Genomic DNA, 22,240 nt, shown 5'->3' on the forward strand with positions numbered 1-22,240 from the left:
TTAAGCAGGTATATCTATCAGCTGACTTCACTCTAAAAAAAGGTGCAGTTCTAACACCAACTACTACAGGAATTTTTACATGAGTAAACCCCCCCCCCCCCCTCTTCACTACACTGTCACCTATAAGCTTAGCCAGCCTCCCCTTTCATACCTATTGAGGTGCAGGCCATGCCTAGTGATTGCCGATCTACCGATAGACCAAACTGGCACCACTGAGATGTGACCCCTGCCCTCTGCCATCAGCGCCCCCCCCCCCCCCCAGCCCCATGTTAACGCGCCTAAGAGCCACATTAAGGTGAGGCCGATCACGACGCTGAAACAGTTGGACAAAATGCACATTAGTGCCACCAGTTTGAGTAGCTATCTCTACCAGGTCACCGCCTACATCATATTCTCCGTCCCTACCGAGGCTGTTCCCTGCCCCACCCACTATCACTATCTGATCCTCCAAAATTCCTACATTACTCCTCTATGCTCTCAGTCACTTGAGCCAACCTGCACTAGGCTTCACAATGCTGGTGACCTGGTACTCACTCCCCAATACTTCCTGCGACTGCTCGTGAGAAGTACATAGCAGCAGAACCTTCTTCTTTCTGTTAGACCATACAGTGCTATACTCCAGACATCCTCAGAAATTTCTTCCTCAAATTAAGGCCCATGTTTGATACTAGTAAACTCTTCCTGGCCAGGAATGCCCTTTTTGACATTGCTACATCCGTCATTGGTTATTTTGCAGTCTAGGTAGCAGAATTCCTTAACTTAATCTACTTTGTGACCATCAATTCTGATGTTCAGTTTCTCGTTGTTCTCATTTCTGCTACTTCTCATTACTTCCATCTTTCTTCGATTTACTCACAATCCATATACCGTACTCATTAGATTGTTCATTCCATTCAGCATGTCATGTAATTCTTCTTCACTTTCACCCAGGATAGCAATGTAATCAGCGAATTGTATCGTTGGTATCCTTTCGCCTTCAATTCCACTCGTGAACCTTTCTTTTATTTCCATCGTTGCTTCTTCAATGAACAGATTGAACAGTAGGGCGAAAAACTACATCCCTGTCCTACACCCTTTTTAATCCGAGCACTTCGTTCTTGGTCGTCCACTCTTATTATTCCCTCTTGTATATATTGTGTATTAACCGTCTCTCCATATACGTTACCCCTATTTTTCTCAGAATTTCGAACATCTTGCATCATTTTACATTGACGAACGAATTTTCGAGGCCAACAAATCCTATGAAAGTGTCTTGATTTTTCTTTATTCTTGCTTCCATTGTCAGTGCAACTAAGAATTGCCTGTCTGATGCTTTTACGTTTCCTAAAGCCAAACTGATCGTCATCTAGCACATTCTCAGTTTTGTTTTCCATTCTTCTGTGTATTATTCGTGTCAGCAACTTGCTGTTAAGCTGATTGTGCTGTAATTCTCGCACTTGTCAGCTCTTGCAGTCTTCACAATTGCGTGGATGATATTTTTCCGAAAGTCAGATGGTACGTCACCATACTCATATATTCTACACACCAACGTGAATAGTCGTTTTTTTTTTTTTTTGCCACTTTCCCAAATTATTTTAGACATTCTGATGGAATGTTATTGATCCCTTCTGCCTTGTTTGATCATAAGTCCTCCAAAGCTCTTTTAAATTCTGATTCTAACATTGGATACCCTATGTCTTCTAAATCGACTCCTGGTTCTTCTATCACATCAGACAAAGCTTCCCCTTCTTAGAGACTTTCAATGTATTCTTCCCACCTATCTCCTCTGCATTTAACAGTGAAATTCCCGTTGCACTCTTAATGTTACAACCCCTGCTTTTAATGTCACCAAAGGTTGTTTTGACCTTCCTGTATGCTGAGTCTCTCCTTCCGACAATCATTTCATTTTCAATGTCTTCACATTTCTCCTGCAGCCAGTTCTGAACTTCCTACTTATTTTATTCCTCAGCAACTTGTATTTCTGTATTCCTGAGTTTCCCGGAACATTTCTGTACTTCCTCCTTTCATCGATCAAATGAAGTATTGCTTCTGTTACCCATGGTTTCGTCGCAGCTACCTTCTTTGTACCTATGTTTTTCTTTCCAACTTCCGTGATTGCCCTTTTTAGAGGTGTCCATTCCTCTTCAACTGTACTGCCTACTGAGCCGTGCAAAACCTCAAACGTATCTCGCGATTCTTTAGTACTTCCGTATCCCACTTCTTTGCGTATTGATTCTTCGTGAACAATGTCTTAAACTTCAACCTACTCTTCATTACTGCTTGTCTGTGCATGTACACTGCTTGTCTGTACAGTAGGTAGTGTCGGAAGTTCCATGCGGCTTTTCGCGGATGGTGCTGTAGTATACAGAGAAGTTGCAGCATTAGAAAATTGCAGCCAAATGCAGGAAGATCTGCAGCGGATAGGTACTTGGTGCAGGGAGTGGCAACTGACCCTTAACATAGACAAATGTAATGTATTCCGAATACATAGAAAGAAGGATCCTTTATTGTATGATTACATGATTACGGAACAAACACTGGTAGCAGTTACTTCTGTAAAAAATCTGGGAGTATACGTACGGAACGATTTGAAGTGGAATGATGATATAACATTAATTGTTGGTAAGGCGGGTGCCAGGTTGAGATACATTGGGAGAGTCCTTAGAAAATGTAGTCCATCAACAAAGGAGGTGGCTTACAAAACACTCGTTCGACCTATTCTTGAGTATTGCTCATCAGTGTGGGATCCGTACCAGGTCGGGTTGACGGGGAGATAGACAAGATCCAAAGAAGAACGGCGCATTTCGTCACAGGGTTATTTGGTAAGCGTGATAGCGTTACGGAGATGTTTAGCAAACTCAAGTGGCAGACTCTGCAAGAGAGGCGCTCTGCATCGCGGTGTAGCTTGCTGTCCAAGTTTCGAGAGGGTGCGTTTCTGGATGAGGTACTGAATATATTGCTTCCCCCTACTTATACCACCCGAGGAGATCACGAATGTAAAATTAGAGAGATTCGAGCGCGCACGGCGGCTTTCCGGCAGTCGTTCTTCCCGCGAATCATACGCGGCTGGAACAGGAAAGGGAGGTAATGACAGTGGCACGTAAAGTGCCCTCCGCCACACACCGTTGGTGGCTTGCGGGGTATAAATCTAGATGTAGATGGACACGTACATGTACACTGCTTGTCTGTACACGTACACGTGCGCTGCTTGTCTGTACACGTACACGTGCGCTGCTTGTCCCGTACACGTGCACTGCTTGTCCCGTACACGTGCACTGCTTGTCCCGTACACGTGCACTGCTTGTCCCGTACACGTACATGTGCACTGCTTGTCCCGTACATGAATGTTACTTTCTGCCCCATTCGGATAATTCCTTGGTGGTGAGTCCTTCCTTTTCTGTCTTAGAGTGAACACCTAGATACTTTCATTTCTGAGGGTGTGCTTCCAAGAAGGAAGACGCACCATGTCTCGTTAGCACCTCCTCCGCCGAATCGACTACCCATTCCTACATATCATTCCAAAACCGCCAAGCTCGTTTACCCAGCGAATCTACGCGGAACTTCCTCTCCTCGGCCGCGACCTGCGGAAGCGAACACAGACAGGAAAGGCGGGCTCTGCGGATAGAAACGTTTATCTGCGGTATCCGCAACAGCACTCGCAACCAGCCTTATGTAACGCTTTCGAGCTGTATAAAATATACCGAGATTGGTCCCATTATCACGGGCAGACAATCGCCGTAGACCGCTGCTTCTTCTCCAGTGGCCGTCATGTCGCCGCTGGTAGTCTGCGTCGCCGCCCTCACTGCTGCCTGCTTAGTAGCTCAGACCGACGCCGGGGGCACGGTTGACTGCTACGATTCACGTGGGTAAGTCACGACAGTGGATACGGATCTGTTTCACATTTTATTAATCACCTCATCTGCGCTCAAGGATAGCGATACTCACGTATACAGATGGCGGTGGTGGCGCGTACACAAAGTGTAAAAGGGCAGAGCATTGGCGGAGCTGTCATTTGTAGTCTGGCGATTCACGTGAAAAGGTTTGCGACGTGACTGTCGCCGCACGACGGCAAGGAACAGGCTTTGAACGCGGAATGGTAGTTGGAGCTACACTCTTGGAACATTCCACTTTCGAAATCGTCAGAGAATTCAATATTCCTAGATCCACAGTGTCAAGAATCTGCAGAAAATGTCAAATTACAGGCATCCTCTCTCGCCACGGACAACACAGTGGCCTTCACGTAACGACCGAGAGCAGCGGCGTTTGCGCACAGTTGTCAGTGCTAACAGACAAGCAACACTGCGTGAAATAACCGCACAAAGCCGGCCGTGGTGGCCGAACGGTTCTAGGCGCTGCAGTCCGGAACCGCGCGACGGCTACGGACGCAGGTTCGAATCCTGCCTCGGGCATGGATGTGTGGGGTGTCCTTAGGTTGTAAGAACGTAGGCTTCCGTGGCCGGCGTCATAGTGCTTAAAACTCTTCTGGGTGTTACGCCGCGTCATTGCTATAAACTAACAACAATAATACACTAAAACCGACGTTTCGGCCGAATTGCAAAGGCCTTGCTCGTGCCCTGAGGAACGCCTTTTGAAATTCTGCCGAAACGTCGGTTTTAGTTTAATAACAAACTTCCTGGCAGATTAAAACTGTGTGCCGGGCCGAGACTCGAACTCGGGACCTTTGCCTTTCGCGGGCAAGTGCTCTACCAACAGAGCTACCCTAGCACTACTCACACCGCCTCCTCATAGCTTTACTTCTGCCAGTATCTCGTCTCCCACCTTCCATACTTTACAGGAGCTCTCCTGAGAAGTTTCATATCAGCACACACTCCGCTGCAGAGTGAAAATCTCATTCTGGAAACATCCCCCAGGCTGTGGCTAAGGCATGTCTCCGCAGTATCCATTCTGTCAGGAGAGCTAGCTCTGCAAGGTTCGCAGGAGAGCTTCTGTAAAGTTTGGAAGGTAGGAGACGAGGTACTGGCAACTGTGAGGACGGGGCCTGAGTCGTGCTTGTAGGAGACGAGGTCCTGGCAGAAGTAAAGCTGTGAGGACGGGGCGTGAGTCGTGCTTGGGTAGTTTAGATTGTAGAGCGCTTTCTCGCGAAAGCCAAAGGTCTCGTGTTCGAATCTCAGTCCAGCACACAGTTTTAATCTGCCAGGTAGTTTCATTTATGGGACATAATTGAGAGGTCAGTTCGTGCACAACATCCTGCCCTGTCAACACGTTCCTAGTTGTGGATGGCTAAACATGCAGCATAGCTCAGTATTTTTTGCAGGGAAGTTCCAACGACTTGCTGAGTCCATGCCACGCCGATCTGTTGCACTATGCCGGGAAAAACGATGTCCGAGAGGATATTAGGAAGTATCCCGTAACTTTCGTCGCCTCACTGTATGGTCGACTATATCAGAGTCCCTAGAAAGATCTACATCTACATCCATACTCCGCAAGCCACCTGACGGTGTTTGGCGGAGGGTACCTTGAGTACCTCTATCGGTTCTCCCTTCTATTCCAGTCTCGTATTGTTCGTGGAAAGGAGGATTGTCGGTATGGCTCTGTGTGGGCTCTAATCTGATTTTATCCTTGTGGTGTCACCGCCAGACACCACACTTGCTAGGTGGTAGCTTAAATCGGCCGCGGTGCATTTAGTGCATGTTGGACCCGCGTGTCGCCACTGTGTCATCACAGACCGAGCGCCACCACAAGGCAGGTCTCGAGATACGGACGAGCACTCGCCCCAGTTGTACGGACGACATTGCTAGCGACTACACGGACGAAGCATCGCTCATTAGCCGAGCAGATAGGTAGCATGCATTGCTCATTAGCCGAGCAGACAGTTAGAATAGCCTTCAGCTAAGTCCATGGCTACGACCTAGCAAGGCGCCATTTGTAACATTGCATGTACCTCAAGATAGAGTCTCACTTGTATCACCAAGAACGTTGTAAACCAATGAAGATATAAAAGTTAAGTGTTCTAGTAGCTACATACTTTTCTTTATAACATTAATAAGTATCCTGTTTCAGACCTCTATCAAGCATACTTAAGATAACGCGTGCCTTTCGGCTACTTCAGTGTGGCGTAGCTGTCTTGTTACGCCACAACAATCCTCATGGTCTCTTCGCGAGATATACGTAGGAGGGAGCAATACACTGCTTGACTCCTCGGTGAAGGTACGTTCTCGAAACTTCAACAAAAGCCCGTACCGAGCTACTGAGCGTCTCTCCTGCAGAGTCTTCCACTGGAGTTTATCTACCATCTCCGTAACGCTTTCGTGGTTACTAAATATTCCTGTAACGAAGCGCGCTGCTCTCCGTTGTATCTTCTCTATCTCTTCTATCAACCCTGTCTGGTACGGATCCCACACTGCTGAGCAGTATTCAAGCAGTGGGCGAACAAGCGTACTGTAACCTACTTCCTTTGTTTTCGGATTGCATTTCCTTAGTATTCTTCCAATGAATCTGTCTGGTATCTGCTTTACCGACGATCAATTTTATATCATCATTCCATTTTAAATCACTCCTAATGCGTACTCCCAGATAATTTATGGAATTAACTGCTTCCAGTTGCTGACCTGCTATATTGTAGCTAAATGATAAGGGATCTTTCTTTCTATGTATTCGCAGCACATTACACTTGTCTACATAGAGATTCAATTGCCATTCCCTGCACCATGCGTCAATTCTCTGCAGATGCTCCTGCATTTCAGTACAATTTTCCATTGTTACAACCTCTCGATATACCACAGCATCAACCGCAAAAAGCCTCAGTGAACTTCCGATGTCATCCACAAGGTCATTTATGTATTTTGTGAATAGCAACGTCCTACGACACTCCCCTGCGGCACACCTGAAATCATTCTTACTTCGGAAGACTTCTCTCCATTGAGAATGACATGCTGCGTTCTGTTATCTAGGAACTCTTCAATCCAATCACACAATTGGTCTGATAGTCCATATGCTCTTACTTTGTTCATCAAACGACTGTGGGAAACTGTATCGAACGCCTTGCGGAAGTCAAGAAACACGATATCTACCTGTGAACCCGTGTCTATAGCCCCCTGAGTCTCGTGTACGAATGGTGCAAGCTGGGTTTCACACGATCGTCTTTTCGAAATCCATGCTGATTGCTTCAGAGTAGATTTCTAGTCTCCAGAAAAGTCATTTTACTCGAACATAATACGTGTTCCAGAATTCTACAACTGATCGACGTTAGAGATATAGGTCTATAGTTCTGCACATCTGTTCGACGGCCCTTCTTGAAAACGGGGATGACCTGTGCCCTTTTCCAATCCTTTGGAACGCTACGCTCTTCTAGAGACCTACGGTACACCGCTACAAGAAGGGGAGGGGTGGGGGGGCGGCAAGTTCCTCCGCGTACTGTGTAAAATCGAACTGGTTTCCCATCAGGTCCAGCGGCCTTTCCTCTTTTGAGCGGTTTTAATAGTTTTTCTATCCCTCTGTCATCTATTTCGATATCTACCATTTTGTCATCTGTGCGACAATCTAGAGAAGGAACTACAGTGCAGTCTTCCTCTGTGAAACAGCTTTGGAAAGAGACACTTAGTATTTCAGCCTTTAGTCTGTCATCCTCTGTTTCAGTACTATTTTGGTCACAGTGTGTCTGGACATTTTGTTTTGATCCACCTACCGCTTTGACATTTAGGATTTTCTGCCAAGTCAGTACACAGAACTTTACTTTCGAATTCATTGAACGCCTCTCACATAGCCCTCCTCACACTACATTTCGCTTCGTGTAATTTTTGTCTGTCTGCAAGGCTTTGGCTATATCTGTTTGCTATGAAGTTCCCTTTGCTTCCGGAGCAGTTTTCTAACTCGGTTGTTGTACCACGGTGGCTCTTTCCCATCTCTTACGATCTTGCTTGGCACATACTCATCTAACGCATATTTGTAAGATGGCTTTGAACTTTGTCCACTGATCCTCAACACTATCTGTTCTTGAGACAAAACTTTTGTGTTGAGCCGTCAGGTACTCTCAAATCTGCTTTTTGTCACTTTTGATAAACAGAAAACTCTTTCTACCTTTTTTTAATATTTCCATTTACGGCTTAAATCATCGATGCAGTAACCGCTTTATGATCGCTGATTCCCTGTTCTGCGCTAACTGTTTCAAATAGTTCGGGTCTGTTTGTCACCGGAAGGTCTAATATGTTATCGCCACGAGTCGGTTCTCTGTTTAACTGCTCACGATAGTCTTCAGTCTTAAAAAAATTTCACTGGATTCTTTGTCCCTGCCACCCGTTATGAACGTCCGCAGCTCGTGGTCGTGAGGTAGCGTTCTCGCTTCCCGCGCCCGGGTTCCCGGGTTCGATTCCCGGCGGGGTCAGGGATTTTCACTGCCTCGTGATGACTGGTTGTTGTGTGATGTCCTTAGGTTAGTTAGGTTTAAGTAGTTCTAAGTTCTAGGGGACTGATGACCATAGGTGTTAAGTCCCATAGTGCTCAGAGCCATATGAACCATTTGAACCCGTTATGAACGTTTGAGTCTCCCAGTCTATATCCGGCAAATTAAAATCTCCACCCAGAACCATAACATGGTCGGGAAATCTACTCGAAATATTTTCCAAATTATCCTTCAGGTGCTCAGCCACAACAGCTGCTGAGCCACGGGGCCTCTAGAGACATCCAATTACCATGTCTGAGCCTGCTTTAACCGTGACCTTCACCCAAATTATTTCACATTTCGGATCTCCGTCAATTTCCTTAGATACTATTGCACTTCTTATCGCTTTAAACACGCCTCCCCCTACACTGTACAGCCTGTCTCTGCGGTATGCATTCCAATCTGAGTTTAGGATTTCATTACTGTTTACGTCTGGTTTCAGCCAACATCTAAGTGAGATGTAATCGCATGATGAGGCTAAAATCTCCAGTGTTTGCCGCCAACATACATTTCGCGGAAAGACCACAAAGATAAGACAGATTAGGGCTCGTACAGAGGCATATAGGCAGTCATTCTTCCCTCGTTCTGTTTGGGACTGGAACAGGGAGAGAAGATGCTAGTTGTGGTACGAGGTACCCTCCGCCACGCACCGTTTGACGGATTGCGGAGTATGTATGGAGATGTAGATGTAGAACCTTACGTTAAGTTGTTCATGGAGTACAGCAGCAGCATCGAGGCGCGACTGACTGTTTTTTCTGCTTCTCCACCACAGGAAGCTGAGGCAGCCGCCGCCAACGAACGACCTGCTCAAGTGTAAGCCGTGGTGTCCCCGTGGTTGTCCACGAGGAACGTGCGTTCGCCACAACACGTGCAAGTGCCGCCGGGGTTACAAGTGAGTACCAGTCGGACACCACTGTCACTACATACTACACGACGTAAAATAATGTTTTCCGTGTCAATAATTACCTACTTATTTAGCCACTAGCTGTACCCAGCCACGCTTTGGTGTGACTCGGACTGCAGAAATGGAAAAGAAACAAGAGGAAGCACACGTTTCCGTAATCATACAGGGTGTTTCAAAAATGACTGGTATATTTGAAACGGCAATATAAACTAAACGAGCAGCGATAGAAATACACCTTTTGTTGCAATATGCTTGGGACAACAGTACATTTTCAGGCGGACAAACTTTCGAAATTACAGTAGTTACAATTTTCAACAACAGATGGCGCTGCAAGTGATGTGAAAGATATAGAAGACAACGCAGTCTGTGGGTGCGCCATTCTGTACGTCGTCTTTCTGCTGTAAGCGTGTGCTGTTCACAACGTGCAAGTGTGCTGTAGACAACATGGTTTATTCCTTAGAACAGAGAATTTTTCTGGTGTTGGAATTTCACCGCCTAGAACACAGTGTTGTTGCAACAAGACGAAGTTTTCAACGGAGGTTTAATGTAACCAAAGGACCGAAAAGCGATACAATAAAGGATCTGTTTGAAAAATTTCAACGGACTGGGAACGTGACGGATGAACGTGCTGGAAAGGCAGGGCGACCGCGTACGGCAACCACAGAGCGCAACGCGCAGCTAGTGCAGCAGGTGATCCGACAGCGGCCTCGGGTTTCCGTTCGCCGTGTTGCAGCTGCGGTCCAAATGACGCCAACGTCCACGTATCGTCTCATGCGCCAGAGTTTACACCTCTATCCATACAAAATTCAAACGCGGCAACCCCTCAGCGCCGCTACCATTGCTGCACGAAAGACATTCGCTAGCGATATAGTGCACAGGATTGATGACGGCGATATGCATGTGGGCAGCATTTAGTTTACTGACGAAGCTTATTTTTACCTGGACGGCTTCGTCAATAAACAGAACTGGCGCATATGGGGAACCGAAAAGCCCCATGTTGCAGTCCCATCGTCCCTGCATCCTCAAAAAGTACTGGTCTGGGCCGCCATTTCTTCCAAAGGAATCATTGGCCCATTTTTCAGATCCGAAACGATTACTGCATCACGCTTTCTGGACATTCTTCGTGAATTTGTGGCGGTACAAACTGCCTTAGACGACACTGCGAACACCTCGTGGTTTATGCAAGATGGTGCCCGGCCACATCGCACGGCCGACGTCTTTAATTTCCTGAATGAATATTTCGATGATCGTGTGATTGCTTTGGGCTATCCGAAACATACAGGAGGCGGCGTGGATTGGCCTCCCTATTCGCCAGACATGAACCCCTGTGACTTCTTTCTGTGGGGACACTTGAAAGACCAGGTGCACCGCCAGAATCCAGAAACAATTGAACAGCTGAAGCAGTACATCTCATCTGCATGTGAAGCCATTCCGCCAGACACGTTGTCAAAGGTTTCGGGTAATTTCATTCAGAGACTACGCCATATTATTGCTACGCATGGTGGATATGTGGAAAACATCGTACTATAGAGTTTCCCAGACCGCAGCGCCATCTGTTGTTGAAAATTGTAACTACTGTAATTTCGAAAGTTTGTCTGCCTGAAAATGTACTGTTGTCCCAAGCATATTGCAACAAACGATGTAGTTCTATCGCTGCTCGTTTAGTTTTTATTGCCGTTTCAAATATACCGGTCATTTTTGAAACACCCTGTAGCATGTAAGCTTTCACGGCCGGCGTCTTCATTCATTAAAACTTCCGGGCTGAATTGCTGTGGTCCATATATAAAACTACTTCTCCTTCCCGACGTTTCGATGCCTACTGCGGGCAAGATCTTCTGATGTGAGCCGGCGACTGTCTGTTAGGCGCTGGAGGTCCCGCTTATACAGAGCGCTTAGATGGCGCCACCACTCATCACGTGCTTTCGACTTTAAAACTATCTCTGGCTAGTACCATCTCTCTCGATTACAGGTAATCGATTGTCACTTCGTTGGTACAGAGTCCCCGTGTCTCTGTACTGCTCCTACCCCCCTCCCTCTATCCATCAACTCCTTCGCCTCTCTCCAGTCAGCTTCTCCACCACTCCCTCTCTCTCCACCTCCCTTCTCTCCGAACTGGAGTCCTTCCCTCTACCACTTCTACTTACGGTCCGTTCAGGTACGCCTCCACGGTGTACGCCTCGGCCGCAGTTTCGCCTGGACCTTTTGCACGGCACTAAGGATTACGTTAACCCCGCCGCTCTCCGCTATCACTTCATCTACATCTACATGATTACTCCACAATTCGCATGTAAGTGCTTAGCAGAGGGTTCATCGAACCACAATCATACTATCTCTCCACCATTCCACTCCCGAACAGCGCGCGGGAAAAACGAACACCTAAACATTTCTGTTGGGGCTCTGATTTCTGTTATTTTATTTTGATGATCATTCCTACCCATGTAGGTTGGACTCAACGAAATATTTTCGCATTCGGAAGAGAAAGTTGGTGACTGAAATTTCGTAAATAGATCTCGCCGCAACGAAAAACTTCATTGCTTTAGTGACTTCCATCCCAACTCGCGTATCATATCTGCCACACTCTCTCCCCTATTACGTGATAATACAAAACGGGCTGCCCTTTTTTGCATCCTTTCGATGTCCTCCGTCAATCCCACCTGGTAAGGATCCCACAGCGCGCAGCAATATTCTAACAGAGGCCGAACGAGTGTAGTGTACGTGTCATCAAGGGTACGTGGGTGGGCCTTTAGCTCGAAAGCCCTTATCGCTGATGTTTCGTTGAATGGTTCACGCGCGGACACTTTTTGATGGCCCAGCATTGATATCTGCAACAATTTGCGGAAGGGTTGCCTTTCTGTCACGTTAAACGATTCTCCTCAGTCGTCGTTGGTCCCGTTCTCGCAGGATTTTTCCCGGCCACGGGGATTTTGGAGATTTTATGTTTTACCGGATTCCTGATATTCACGGTGTAGTCGTGAAATGGGAAAATCCCCAGTTTATCGCTGCCTCGAAGATGCTGTGTCCCATCGCTCGTGCACAGACTATAACACCACGTTCAAACTCACTTAAATCTTGATAACTTGCCATTGTAGCAGCAGTAACCGATCTACCAACTGCGCCAGACACTTGTTTATATAGGAGTTGCCGACCACAGCGCAGCATTCTGCCTGCTTACGTATCTCTGTATTTGAATACGCATGTCGCTTCAGTGTAATAGTGTATTTCATTTCATACAGACAACGGCGTACAATTTCTTGTGGAACTGACTGTAGTCCACATATGCCATCACAGTTTGCAGCAGAGAACCAGAAATCTGAAAAATGGTAGTTGGTTCCTAACTGCATAACTACGTCCAGTTCTTTGTCTTTTTTTTTTTCCTCATTCATGGAAACCTATGCATAAGATTGCTATAATGTGAGAAAGTGTGTCCGTCTCTTTAGTACGTGTACCCACTGTTTCCTTTTGCAGGGACAACAGGACGCCCTCTCAGGTGAGGGCCAAGGCCCCCATCCGCTGCAGGCCGGTGTGCACCAACGGTTGCATCAACGCCGACTGCGTGGCTCCGGACATGTGTCGCTGCTGGCCGGGGTACGGCATGATGATGGGCATCAGAAACATGTGCTTCTGGGGTATGATGGGCGGCGGGGACTAAACGGGGAATGTGAACCAATTCACCACTGGCCTCTCCCCTTACAGCACCTGACGATAAAGACGGTGAAAACAAAAAAGGGTCTGGCATGTGTGCTTATGTGCTTCATTTCAGAACTATAGCTCAAATCACCGTTAAACACAAACGCTTTACAGCGTGACAAAACAAAACCTCTGAAATTCAGTGTAAATGAATAATTAAAGTTTACTGACTACTCACATTGTTTTTGTTTATTCACTAGCCTTTTACCCACAGTTTCACCAGTGCATGTTTGTCACATATATTGCACACATCTCCACCTCCCTCTCACCCTTTGCATCTCCTCTCTCACCATCTCCTCATCCCCCTCACACTGTAGACCTCCTCTCTGTCCACCTCTGCAGCACCCTCATCCCAACTGGAACTACCTGGTTCTTATCCACACGGCACTTCTTCCCCGGCAATAAGGGTTGTTTGTGCCAAGTTTGGTCGAAACCGATCGAGAGGTTTAGGACCTGTGGAACATGCAAGACGGTGAGTCGAGCTGGCCCCGGCTTACCCGTTGGTTTCAACTTCGACTGTTACTCTGCGTCTGGTTTCCCGCGGTTATTGCGGTTATGCCGTGGTTCTTCATCTTTCTACGTGTGGCAGCAGCGGTGTGTATCGGTATTCGCACCTTGTACTATCTTTGGCCTGGTGCTTATAGTTTCCGGCTAGCAGGTGTGCGGCAGTCGGTCGGTTGGTGTGGATCAGCCAGGAAATGTCCGCGCGGCGCAGAGGGCCGGGCCCGCTGGCGGTCTCTACGCAGTGTCGGAGTGTGTGGGAGCTGTTCCGATTGCTAAAACATTCGTGGCTCACCGACCCAGGACATCAAAGTTGAGTGCTGATTTAATTACCGAAGCCAGTCTGTTCACATTGTGGCGTCGGTTTTCATTATTGGCTGTTGGAAGTATTCCCGCGAGCAACAGCGAGTGTTCGAGATGGAGAAAGTTTGGCCACCATCCGCTGGAGTTTAACTGTATTCTGGTTATTTGAAGTCCAAGTGCACCAGCGGTATTTTCTGCCTTGTGGCCGTTAGCGTTCCGGTTACCTGCCCTCGCCGCTGACGTAAAATTCAGGCAGTGTCCTTTCCTCACCGTGTTGTCGCTGCCCAACACGTGTGTGTAGCTTTGACAGCTTACGCATACTTGGTTGTGGGCGGCTACGCCTTTCACGCTTCGGCTTTGGAGTTCCTTGTGTACTGGTTGGGTGGAAAGCAAGTACTCTTGTCGCTGGGTCCGTTGAGTGTCTCTTGGTTGGGTTGCAGGCGGATTGGATATAGTTGGGCCGACTATCTGTCTCCCCTAAGCGAACGCTAGTATTTCAAGTGCAGACCGACCCCTAGAAACTTTGAGTGCGGCTGGCTGCACTCCCTTTTCTTATTGGTGTTTGATTGTGTATTTTAATGGGTTATAGCCGATGGTTTGCATTTGTATGTTTTTAGTTGGGTTTTTGATAATGGGCCTTCAGCTGCTTTAAAATTTAAAGTTCCTTACTTTTCAAGTCTTGCATTGTTTGTGCTTTCAGCCTGTGTAAAATATTGTTTAAAGATAAATCCTTGGGCCTTCTGCCTACTAAAAATTATTTTAGTTCTGTAAAGTCATAGGCCTTCAGCCGTTTTTAAATTAAAGTTGTTGTCTTTCAAGTATCAGACTGTGTGGGGCCCTCAGCCTAATTGAAGATAAGGCCTTCTGCCGTGTGTGTGTGTGTGTGTCATCCTCATTATCATTTTATCATCATCGGTGCGTAAGTGGCCGAAGTGGTGTCAAATAGAAATAAATGCACCAAGCATCCTAACATACCGACCGGGTTTTGTTGGCCAATAAAGCCGTTCGCACCTGAAATCATTTCATTTTTCTGACGTGTAAGCGCAGTCGTGGTTGACAGCTAAAATACAATGCTTCTACAGTCCTCAACGTGTTCAATCTACACGTTTCCATACTAATATTATAAACGCGAATGAACTCCGTCTGTTACGTTTTTGCGACTAACCCGCTGAAACGATTTCGTTGAAATTTGGTATGAGATAGCTTGTGCCCTGACGAAGAACGTACGCTACTTCACAAAGTGTGTAATGCATTTATTGACTGAAGGCAAACACGCGACCTAGGGAAAAAATATTTAGTCTTTGATAAAACTATCTACTATTTCACTTTTGAAATTTATCATACTTGCGAAAATCATTTTATTGATTAATGTGTGAAACGTTAATGATTCAGCATAATCAGAACAATGCTTAAACAGTAATACCGTTCTTAATCCATAGTTTCATTCCAATACCAATATTATTAAATGCGAAAATAACACAGTTATGCTTTCCTGAATCTACCGCTGAACAACTCCGATGAAATGAGATATGGATCATAGACTACTTCAGGAAGCTGTAGAATCTTTTTTACTATTATTAACATTTTTAAATATGATATGCGCGAGTGGTATGCAGGCTACACTTGCACGATGGTCGGCGACTCGTAGTGTTTATATTTGATTCCGTGACAGTGCGAATCAAATGCTATTGTCCGCGCGGTTTATGATTTACTTGTTACTCCACCTGGCACAGTTGGAGAATGTCTGTGGAGATACGATAACAAAATCGGGCGTTAAGCCCGAGAACCATATTTAAAACTGTTACTAAAAGACTCCCAAATGTAAGTCTCATATAGTGCATAGTTCTAAGAGAGCTCAAGCTGCGGAAGTTACTCGAATCCAGCAAAAATGCAGTCTCATGACCTCCGGAACTTGGATGCAGTACGTCAGGCCGCGTTAAGAACTACAGAGGCATTATAACAGTCACAACCCCGTCGCATGTTAGACGCTGAGCCTCACGCGTCTCTTACACGTTCCAAGTTCTTTGAACACTCCCAACGACGGCATCATTTAAAGGCTGTACAACGAACAGAGAGTCTTGGCTTCACATATGGAAAGTGGGAGGCTTTTGGTGAAGCCGCATGTGGTTAATATCTATTAACTGACCATGTTACTCATCGATTAGTCATCTTAGGGAGAACAGATGAGAAATATAGGCATTGTAATGCGTTGAAATGGAAGTAAGACACAGTTGCTGTTTGTACCCCTGGTGGCTACAATCTCACTTCCAGTACCAGGTGAGCCAGAAGAACTTAAGCAAAGTCTACTTCTGTACGAATGTATGAACTGAGGTGTTTTTTTAATATAATTAGAAAATACAACTTATGCTTTCAGATGACTTCATCTGGTGAGGATACACAAGTCAAAATGTCAGTTTTTTTGTCTAGTTGTACAGCTCAAGGCCAAATATTCCACAGAAATGACTTCATCATTCCACCAGCTAATCATCAGCAGCGAAGCAGACTTGCAGATGTAACAACACCCCAAGCTTGGAAAAAGAAACGGTTTTTAATATTCAGAGAATTTCGCAATTATGCACCTGTATAGCAGCACTACAAAGGTTTATTCATACATACACATTTATACCACTATATACCCAGATATTTATAATTTAGTTGGCATACTTCCTGGCCATCACTCATGGTGAAAAAACTACTGATATGGGGGTGCAGCCACGGGTAACAGCTAATTTTCAGTAGTAAAAGTTTATATGCCAAGTAGCTCTGCAGATGATGAAGAAATTGATGAAATGTATGATGAGATAAAAGAAATTATTCAGGGAGTGAAGGGAGACGAAAATTTAATAGTCATGGGTGACTGGAATTCGGTAGTAGGAAAAGCGAGAGAAGGAAACGTAGTAGGTGAATATGGATTGGGGGAGAGAAATGAAAGAGGAAGCCGCCTGGTAGAATTTTGCACAGAGCATAGCTCAATCATAGCTAACACTTGGTTCAAGAACCATGAAAGAAGGTTGTATACATGGAAGAACCCTGGAGATACTAAAAGGTTTCAGACAGATTATATAAGGGTAAGACAGAGATTTAGGAATCAGGTTTTAAATTCTAAGACATTTCCAGGGGCAGATATTGACTCTGACCACAATCTATTGGTTATGAACTGTAGACTAAAACTGAAGAAACTGCAAAAAGGTGGGAATATAAGGAGATGGTGTAACGGTCCCCGCCCTCGGCGTTAACTCTTTAAAGTCTGTACTATGGTAAGTTGATGGGCTTCACCTTTTACGAAAGGATTTTAGTACATATGTTGACTGCGTGTACCTGAATGGAAGCAAAATCGGACTTATACCCAGTCAGTAACAACAACGATACGTGAAGCAAGTATAAAGTGCAACTACACGTTAGGACGGGCAAGTAATATGCACAGCAGATGCTACCAATTGTTAACAATACGGTCGCCAGCCTAATTAGGCATGAAGTGAGTTTTTTCCTTGTACAAGTGGGTGTACGTACAAGCATAACAACACGTAGTAATACTGCATTATAAGGTAAATTTTAGAACCAGAAAAATCTACTGAACTAATATTTTCCCTTTCTGTACTAATTTGGACAAGCTGTAAATACACAACATTACACTACAATGATTACTACAAACTGCATTTTGTCTATTGATCCGACTGAAATCGGGCATAGATTACCCTAGAAATAGCACTTTTGAAACACACATACAATGTCAATCTGAATAAGAGAAAAACACCAATAAATTTAGGTTTTATATTGACTTTAACTTTGCGGGTCAAATCAGTTCAGTACACTCCAGAATTTAAATGAATAGAAAAGAGTGGAAGGGGGGGGGGGGGGGGACCCTGAAACTGTTATGATCACTGTGTTGAAACTATTGACTATTGGAAAAATTAAGCACTCAAGATTTACAAAATATGAGTTACTACTCTTTTTGTCTTATTACTTCCTCATTTAACTACCATTATTTTTGTCTCAAATTAATTAAGTTTCATTACTAAACCAATTCCAAAATTATCTTCCAACTTTGTTAGACCTTAGTTCTTTGCTTATATTTTCATTAACAATATAGCTCCTTAAACATCTTTCTAGCATAGATAGTTCTGCAGGTAATTCCTTTTAACATAAACTTTAAATCTTCATTTCGGGACACTCGGATTGCACCACATGTGGAAAGGACCCTGTCCAGGTTAGTGACTAGGATAATTAATTGATAGGACAATTCTGGTAAAAGTTATGTTGTTATTGAACAGTCAGGAACAAAATTAACACTGGTCCACACGAATACAATTCGAAAGATTCAACCTGTTCGAGTCGATGCGGCGGTTGGCGGGCAGCGAGATGGCGAGGCGCACAGCACACATACAATCACAGCTATGGCTCTTGCTGTATCGGCACTATGCTTCTTAGCGTTGCAATCCTTTTCAATTCAGTGCCTATAGAATATAGCCATGCTGAATAGTCGTCGGAAACGGCACATCCGAGGCTCAATGAACCCACTTTTTCCAGGATAGCCTCCTCGATCCGGAACGTGTTCCTCAGACCGATGCTGCCCAACTCCGACTGTCTTGCTGAGCCCGTTATGCCGTGCCGCGCCCGTGTGCATTTTCCCGCGCTCGCCTGCCATCCACCCTTTACCGCTCCCCTACAGATAGGGTATTCACCAAAGGTTTTACATTCCACATATCCTAATACATTGCCTACGCATGGACCAGGCTCACAATTATAATTTCAAACATATTACAATAGATTCAATAAGGGTTACACTTCAATTCTGTTATAGCATTGCTTGAAAGTTGACATAAATATTGACATTCACATCGAAAGTTGCTCACAGTTTCTTTAACATAATGACACGAAAAGAAAAAGAAATAAAATCAAAACATTGCTTACATTAATTCATCGAAAATCAGAAGAAAAATTATTATATATACAGTTGTTGTTGTTACAATGGGACCTGGATAAACTGAAAGAACCAGAGGTTGTACAGAGTTTCAGGGAGAGCATAAGAGAACAATTGACAGGAATGGGGGAAAAAATACAGTAGAACAAGAATGGGTAGCTTTGAGGAATGAAATAGTGAAGGCAGCAGAGGATCAAGTAGGTAAAAAGACGAGGGTTAGTAGAAATCCTTGGGTAACAGAAGAGATACTGAATTTAATTGATGAAAGGAGAAAATACAAAAATGCAGTAAATGAAGCAGGCAAAAAGGAATACAAAGTCTCAAAAATGAGATCGACAGGAAGTGCAAAATGGCTAAGCAGGGATGGCTAGAGGACAAATGTAAGCATGTATGAGCTTATCTCACTAGTGGTAAGATAGATACTGCCTACAGGAAATTTTAGAGAGACCTTTGGAGAAAAGAGGACCACTTGTATGAATATCAAGAACTCAGATGAAAACCCAGCTCTAAGGAAAGAAGGGAAAGCAGAAAGGTGGAAGGAGTATATAGAGGGTCTATGCAGGGGCGATGTTCTTGAGGACAATATTATATAAATGGAAGAGCATGTAGATGAAGATGCAATGGGAGATACGATACTGCGTGAAGAGTTTGACAGAGCACTGAAAGACCTGAGTCGAAACAAGGCCCCGGGAGTAGACAACATTCCATTAGAACTACTGACAGCCTTGGGAGAGCCAGGCCTAACAAAACTCTACCACCTGCTGAGCAAGATGTATGAGACAGGCGAAATTCCCTCAGACTTCAAGAAGAATATAGTAATTCCAATCACAAAGAAAGCAGGTGTTGACAGATGTGAAAATTACCGAACTTTCAGTTTAATAAGTCACAGCTTCAAAATACTAACGCGAATTCTTTACAGACGAATGGAAAAACTGACCTCGGGGAAGATCAGTTTGGATTCCGTAGAAATGTTGGAACACGTGAGGCAATATTGACCCTACCACTTATCTTAGAAGAAAGATTAAGGAAAGGCAAACCTACGTTTCTAGCATTTGTAGACTTAGAGAAAGCCTCTGACAATGTTGACTGGAATACTCTTTCAAATTTGGAAGGTGGCAGGGATAAAATACAGGGAGCGAAAGGCTATTTACAATTTGTTCAGAAACCAGATGGCAGTTATAAGGGTCGAGGGGCATGAACGGGAAGCAGTAGTTGGGAAGGGAGTGAGGGTTGTAGCCTCTCCCCGATGCTATTCGATCTGTATATTGAGCAAGCAGTAAAGGAAACAAAAGAAAAGTTCGGAGTAGGTATTAAAATCCATGGAGAAGAAATAAAAACTTTGAGGTTTGCCGATGACATTGTAATTCTGTCAGAGGCAGCAAGGGACTTGGAAGAGCAGTTGAACGGAATGGACAGTGTCTTGAAAGGAGGGTATAAGATGAACATAAAAGCAAAACGAGGATAATGGAATGTAGTCGAATTAAGTCGGGTGATGGTGAGGGAATTAGATTAGGAAATGAGACACTTAAAGTAGTAAAGGAGTTTTGCTATTTGGGGAGCAAAATAACTGATGATGGTCGAAGTAGAGAGGATATAAAATGTAGACTGGCAATGGCAAGGAAAGCGTTTCTGAAGAAGAGAAATTTTTTAACATCGAGTATAGATTTAAGTGTCAGGAAGTCGTTTCTGAAAGTATTTGTACGGAGTGTAGCCATGTATGGAAGTGAAACATGGACGATAACCAGTTTGGACAAGAAGAGAATAGAAGCTTTCAAAATGTGGTGCCACAGAAGAATGCTGAAGAGTAGATGGGTGGATCACATAACTAATGAGGAGGTATTGAATAGGATTGGGGAGAAGAGGAGTTTCTAGCACAGCTTGACTAAAAGAAGGGATCCGTTCGTAGGACATGTTCTGAGGCATAAAGGGATCACCAATTTGGTACTGGAGGGCAGCGTGGAGGGTAAAAATCGTAGAGGGAGACCAAGAGATGAATACACTAAGCAGATTCAGAAGGATGTAGGCTGCAGTAGGTACTGGGAGATGAGGAAGCTTGCATAGGATAGAGTAGCATGGAGAGCTGCATCAAACCACTCTCAGCACTGAAGACCACAACAACAATATATATATAATCTCTGAGAACGGGGCTCACAACCCGAACCACACGCCACTGTTAAGCACTAATGAAGGACTGGGTCCCTTACTTCGATTGCACATAATTCATTAAGGTCAATCCAACACGTTTATTTCAAATAACAGAAATAAGTTACATTTGAATCTGTCTGGCATTAAACAGGAATTTCAAAAAAAATTTCAATATCAGCTGATTTAGTGCTCGAAGCGCGAGTTAAGCCAATAACCAGATAAACTAAACAATTCTCCGTAATTCAAAAGAAATAGAAAAACAAAATTGAATCAATACACCCCACTGACGAATATCCAAAAAATCTTACAATACTACTCAAAAGAATATACTGAAGTGGGGAGCAGTCATTCACCCGACAGAACACTTCAAAATGAGTCAATAACACAGCTTCGTGCCCCAGAAAACTGCAAGACATTAAATACACTTCATTTGACGAGTAAGAAATACTCGTTAACATTACGCCACTCCTGTTTGAACTGCAGTGTCCCAAAGAAACAGGCGCTCATTCTGAAAGAACAATTTTTTTATATATGTTTAAATTACAGCGTTAAGGAATTCCAAAAGATGTCCAATCGAACCCCACCCCCCTTTTCATTTGAGGCACAAATCCTTCCCCTTTCTAGGCGGAGGCTGAGCCAGAAACACAGAATGCCACAAAAACACAGTTTTGCTGTGAAACCTTACAGGACACCTGGAAGCAGTAACAGACAAGGGGTCGGCACCCACAAGTAACACAGGCTAAGAGTCTGGCTGGGAGCACATCCTACGAGAAATTGTTCACACTATGCTCACCACAAACTGTAGGCATTCCGGCCGAACATCCGCTTGCGGTGGCCGCCAGAAGGACGAAGCAACCGACGGGCCCACGCCGTGCTTCTCACACAGGCACCTCAGTTTGTACAAACATCTAGGCCAACACCAACTCCGGACTCCCCTCTCACTGCGAGGCTTGGCACAGTTTAAACGAAATGCCTTCCGGGCAACCAGTAACCGCCGCAGGAGTTTCGCGATTAGCAAACAGGTCCAGCGTAACAAACCGACCGCCTCTCGCCGTCCCGCGCGCCCCAGCCGAAAACGCAAGGATGCTCATGCCCGGGGACGCGCCAAAGATAACAAGCCGATCGCTGATGATCGACCAGCGATCTGCCTCATATTTATATCTACAACCCCATATCAGTAGTTTTGTTACCATCAGTGATGGCCATAAAGTATGCCAACTGAATTTATAAATGTGTGTATATAGTGGTATCAATATGTGTGTATGTATGAATAAACATTTGTAGTGCTGCTATAGAGGTACAAAACGAAGAAATTCTCTGAATATTCAAAACAGTTATATATACTAGCTTTATGCCCGAAGCTTTTCGCACGCATTTCAGTGGTATCAGAAGTGAAACTCAC

The 22,240-nt window shown here is 44.8% G+C and overlaps 1 protein-coding gene across 2 annotated transcripts in view; it reads left to right on the top strand.

Moving 5' to 3' along the window:
* Window positions 1–3,686: 3,686 nt before the first annotated feature.
* Window positions 3,687–22,240, top strand: part of LOC126428167 (epidermal growth factor-like protein) — a 33,495-nt gene continuing 14,941 nt past the window's right edge. Inside the window, exons 1-3 of one of the 2 annotated variants that reach the window (XM_050090079.1) lie at window positions 3,687–3,845; window positions 9,150–9,269; window positions 12,747–12,977. In XM_050090079.1, coding sequence (XP_049946036.1) covers window positions 3,748–3,845; window positions 9,150–9,269; window positions 12,747–12,930 — 402 coding nt within the window. In that variant the 5' untranslated portion in view covers window positions 3,687–3,747 and the 3' untranslated portion in view covers window positions 12,931–12,977. Of the gene's footprint in view, window positions 3,846–9,149; window positions 9,270–12,746; window positions 13,146–22,240 lie in introns of those variants that run through there. The other variant, XM_050090078.1, reaches the window with a different exon arrangement.

This window comes from Schistocerca serialis, chromosome 12, assembly GCF_023864345.2.
Source record: "Schistocerca serialis cubense isolate TAMUIC-IGC-003099 chromosome 12, iqSchSeri2.2, whole genome shotgun sequence".
In the NCBI taxonomy this organism is placed as follows: Eukaryota; Metazoa; Arthropoda; class Insecta; order Orthoptera; family Acrididae; genus Schistocerca; species Schistocerca serialis.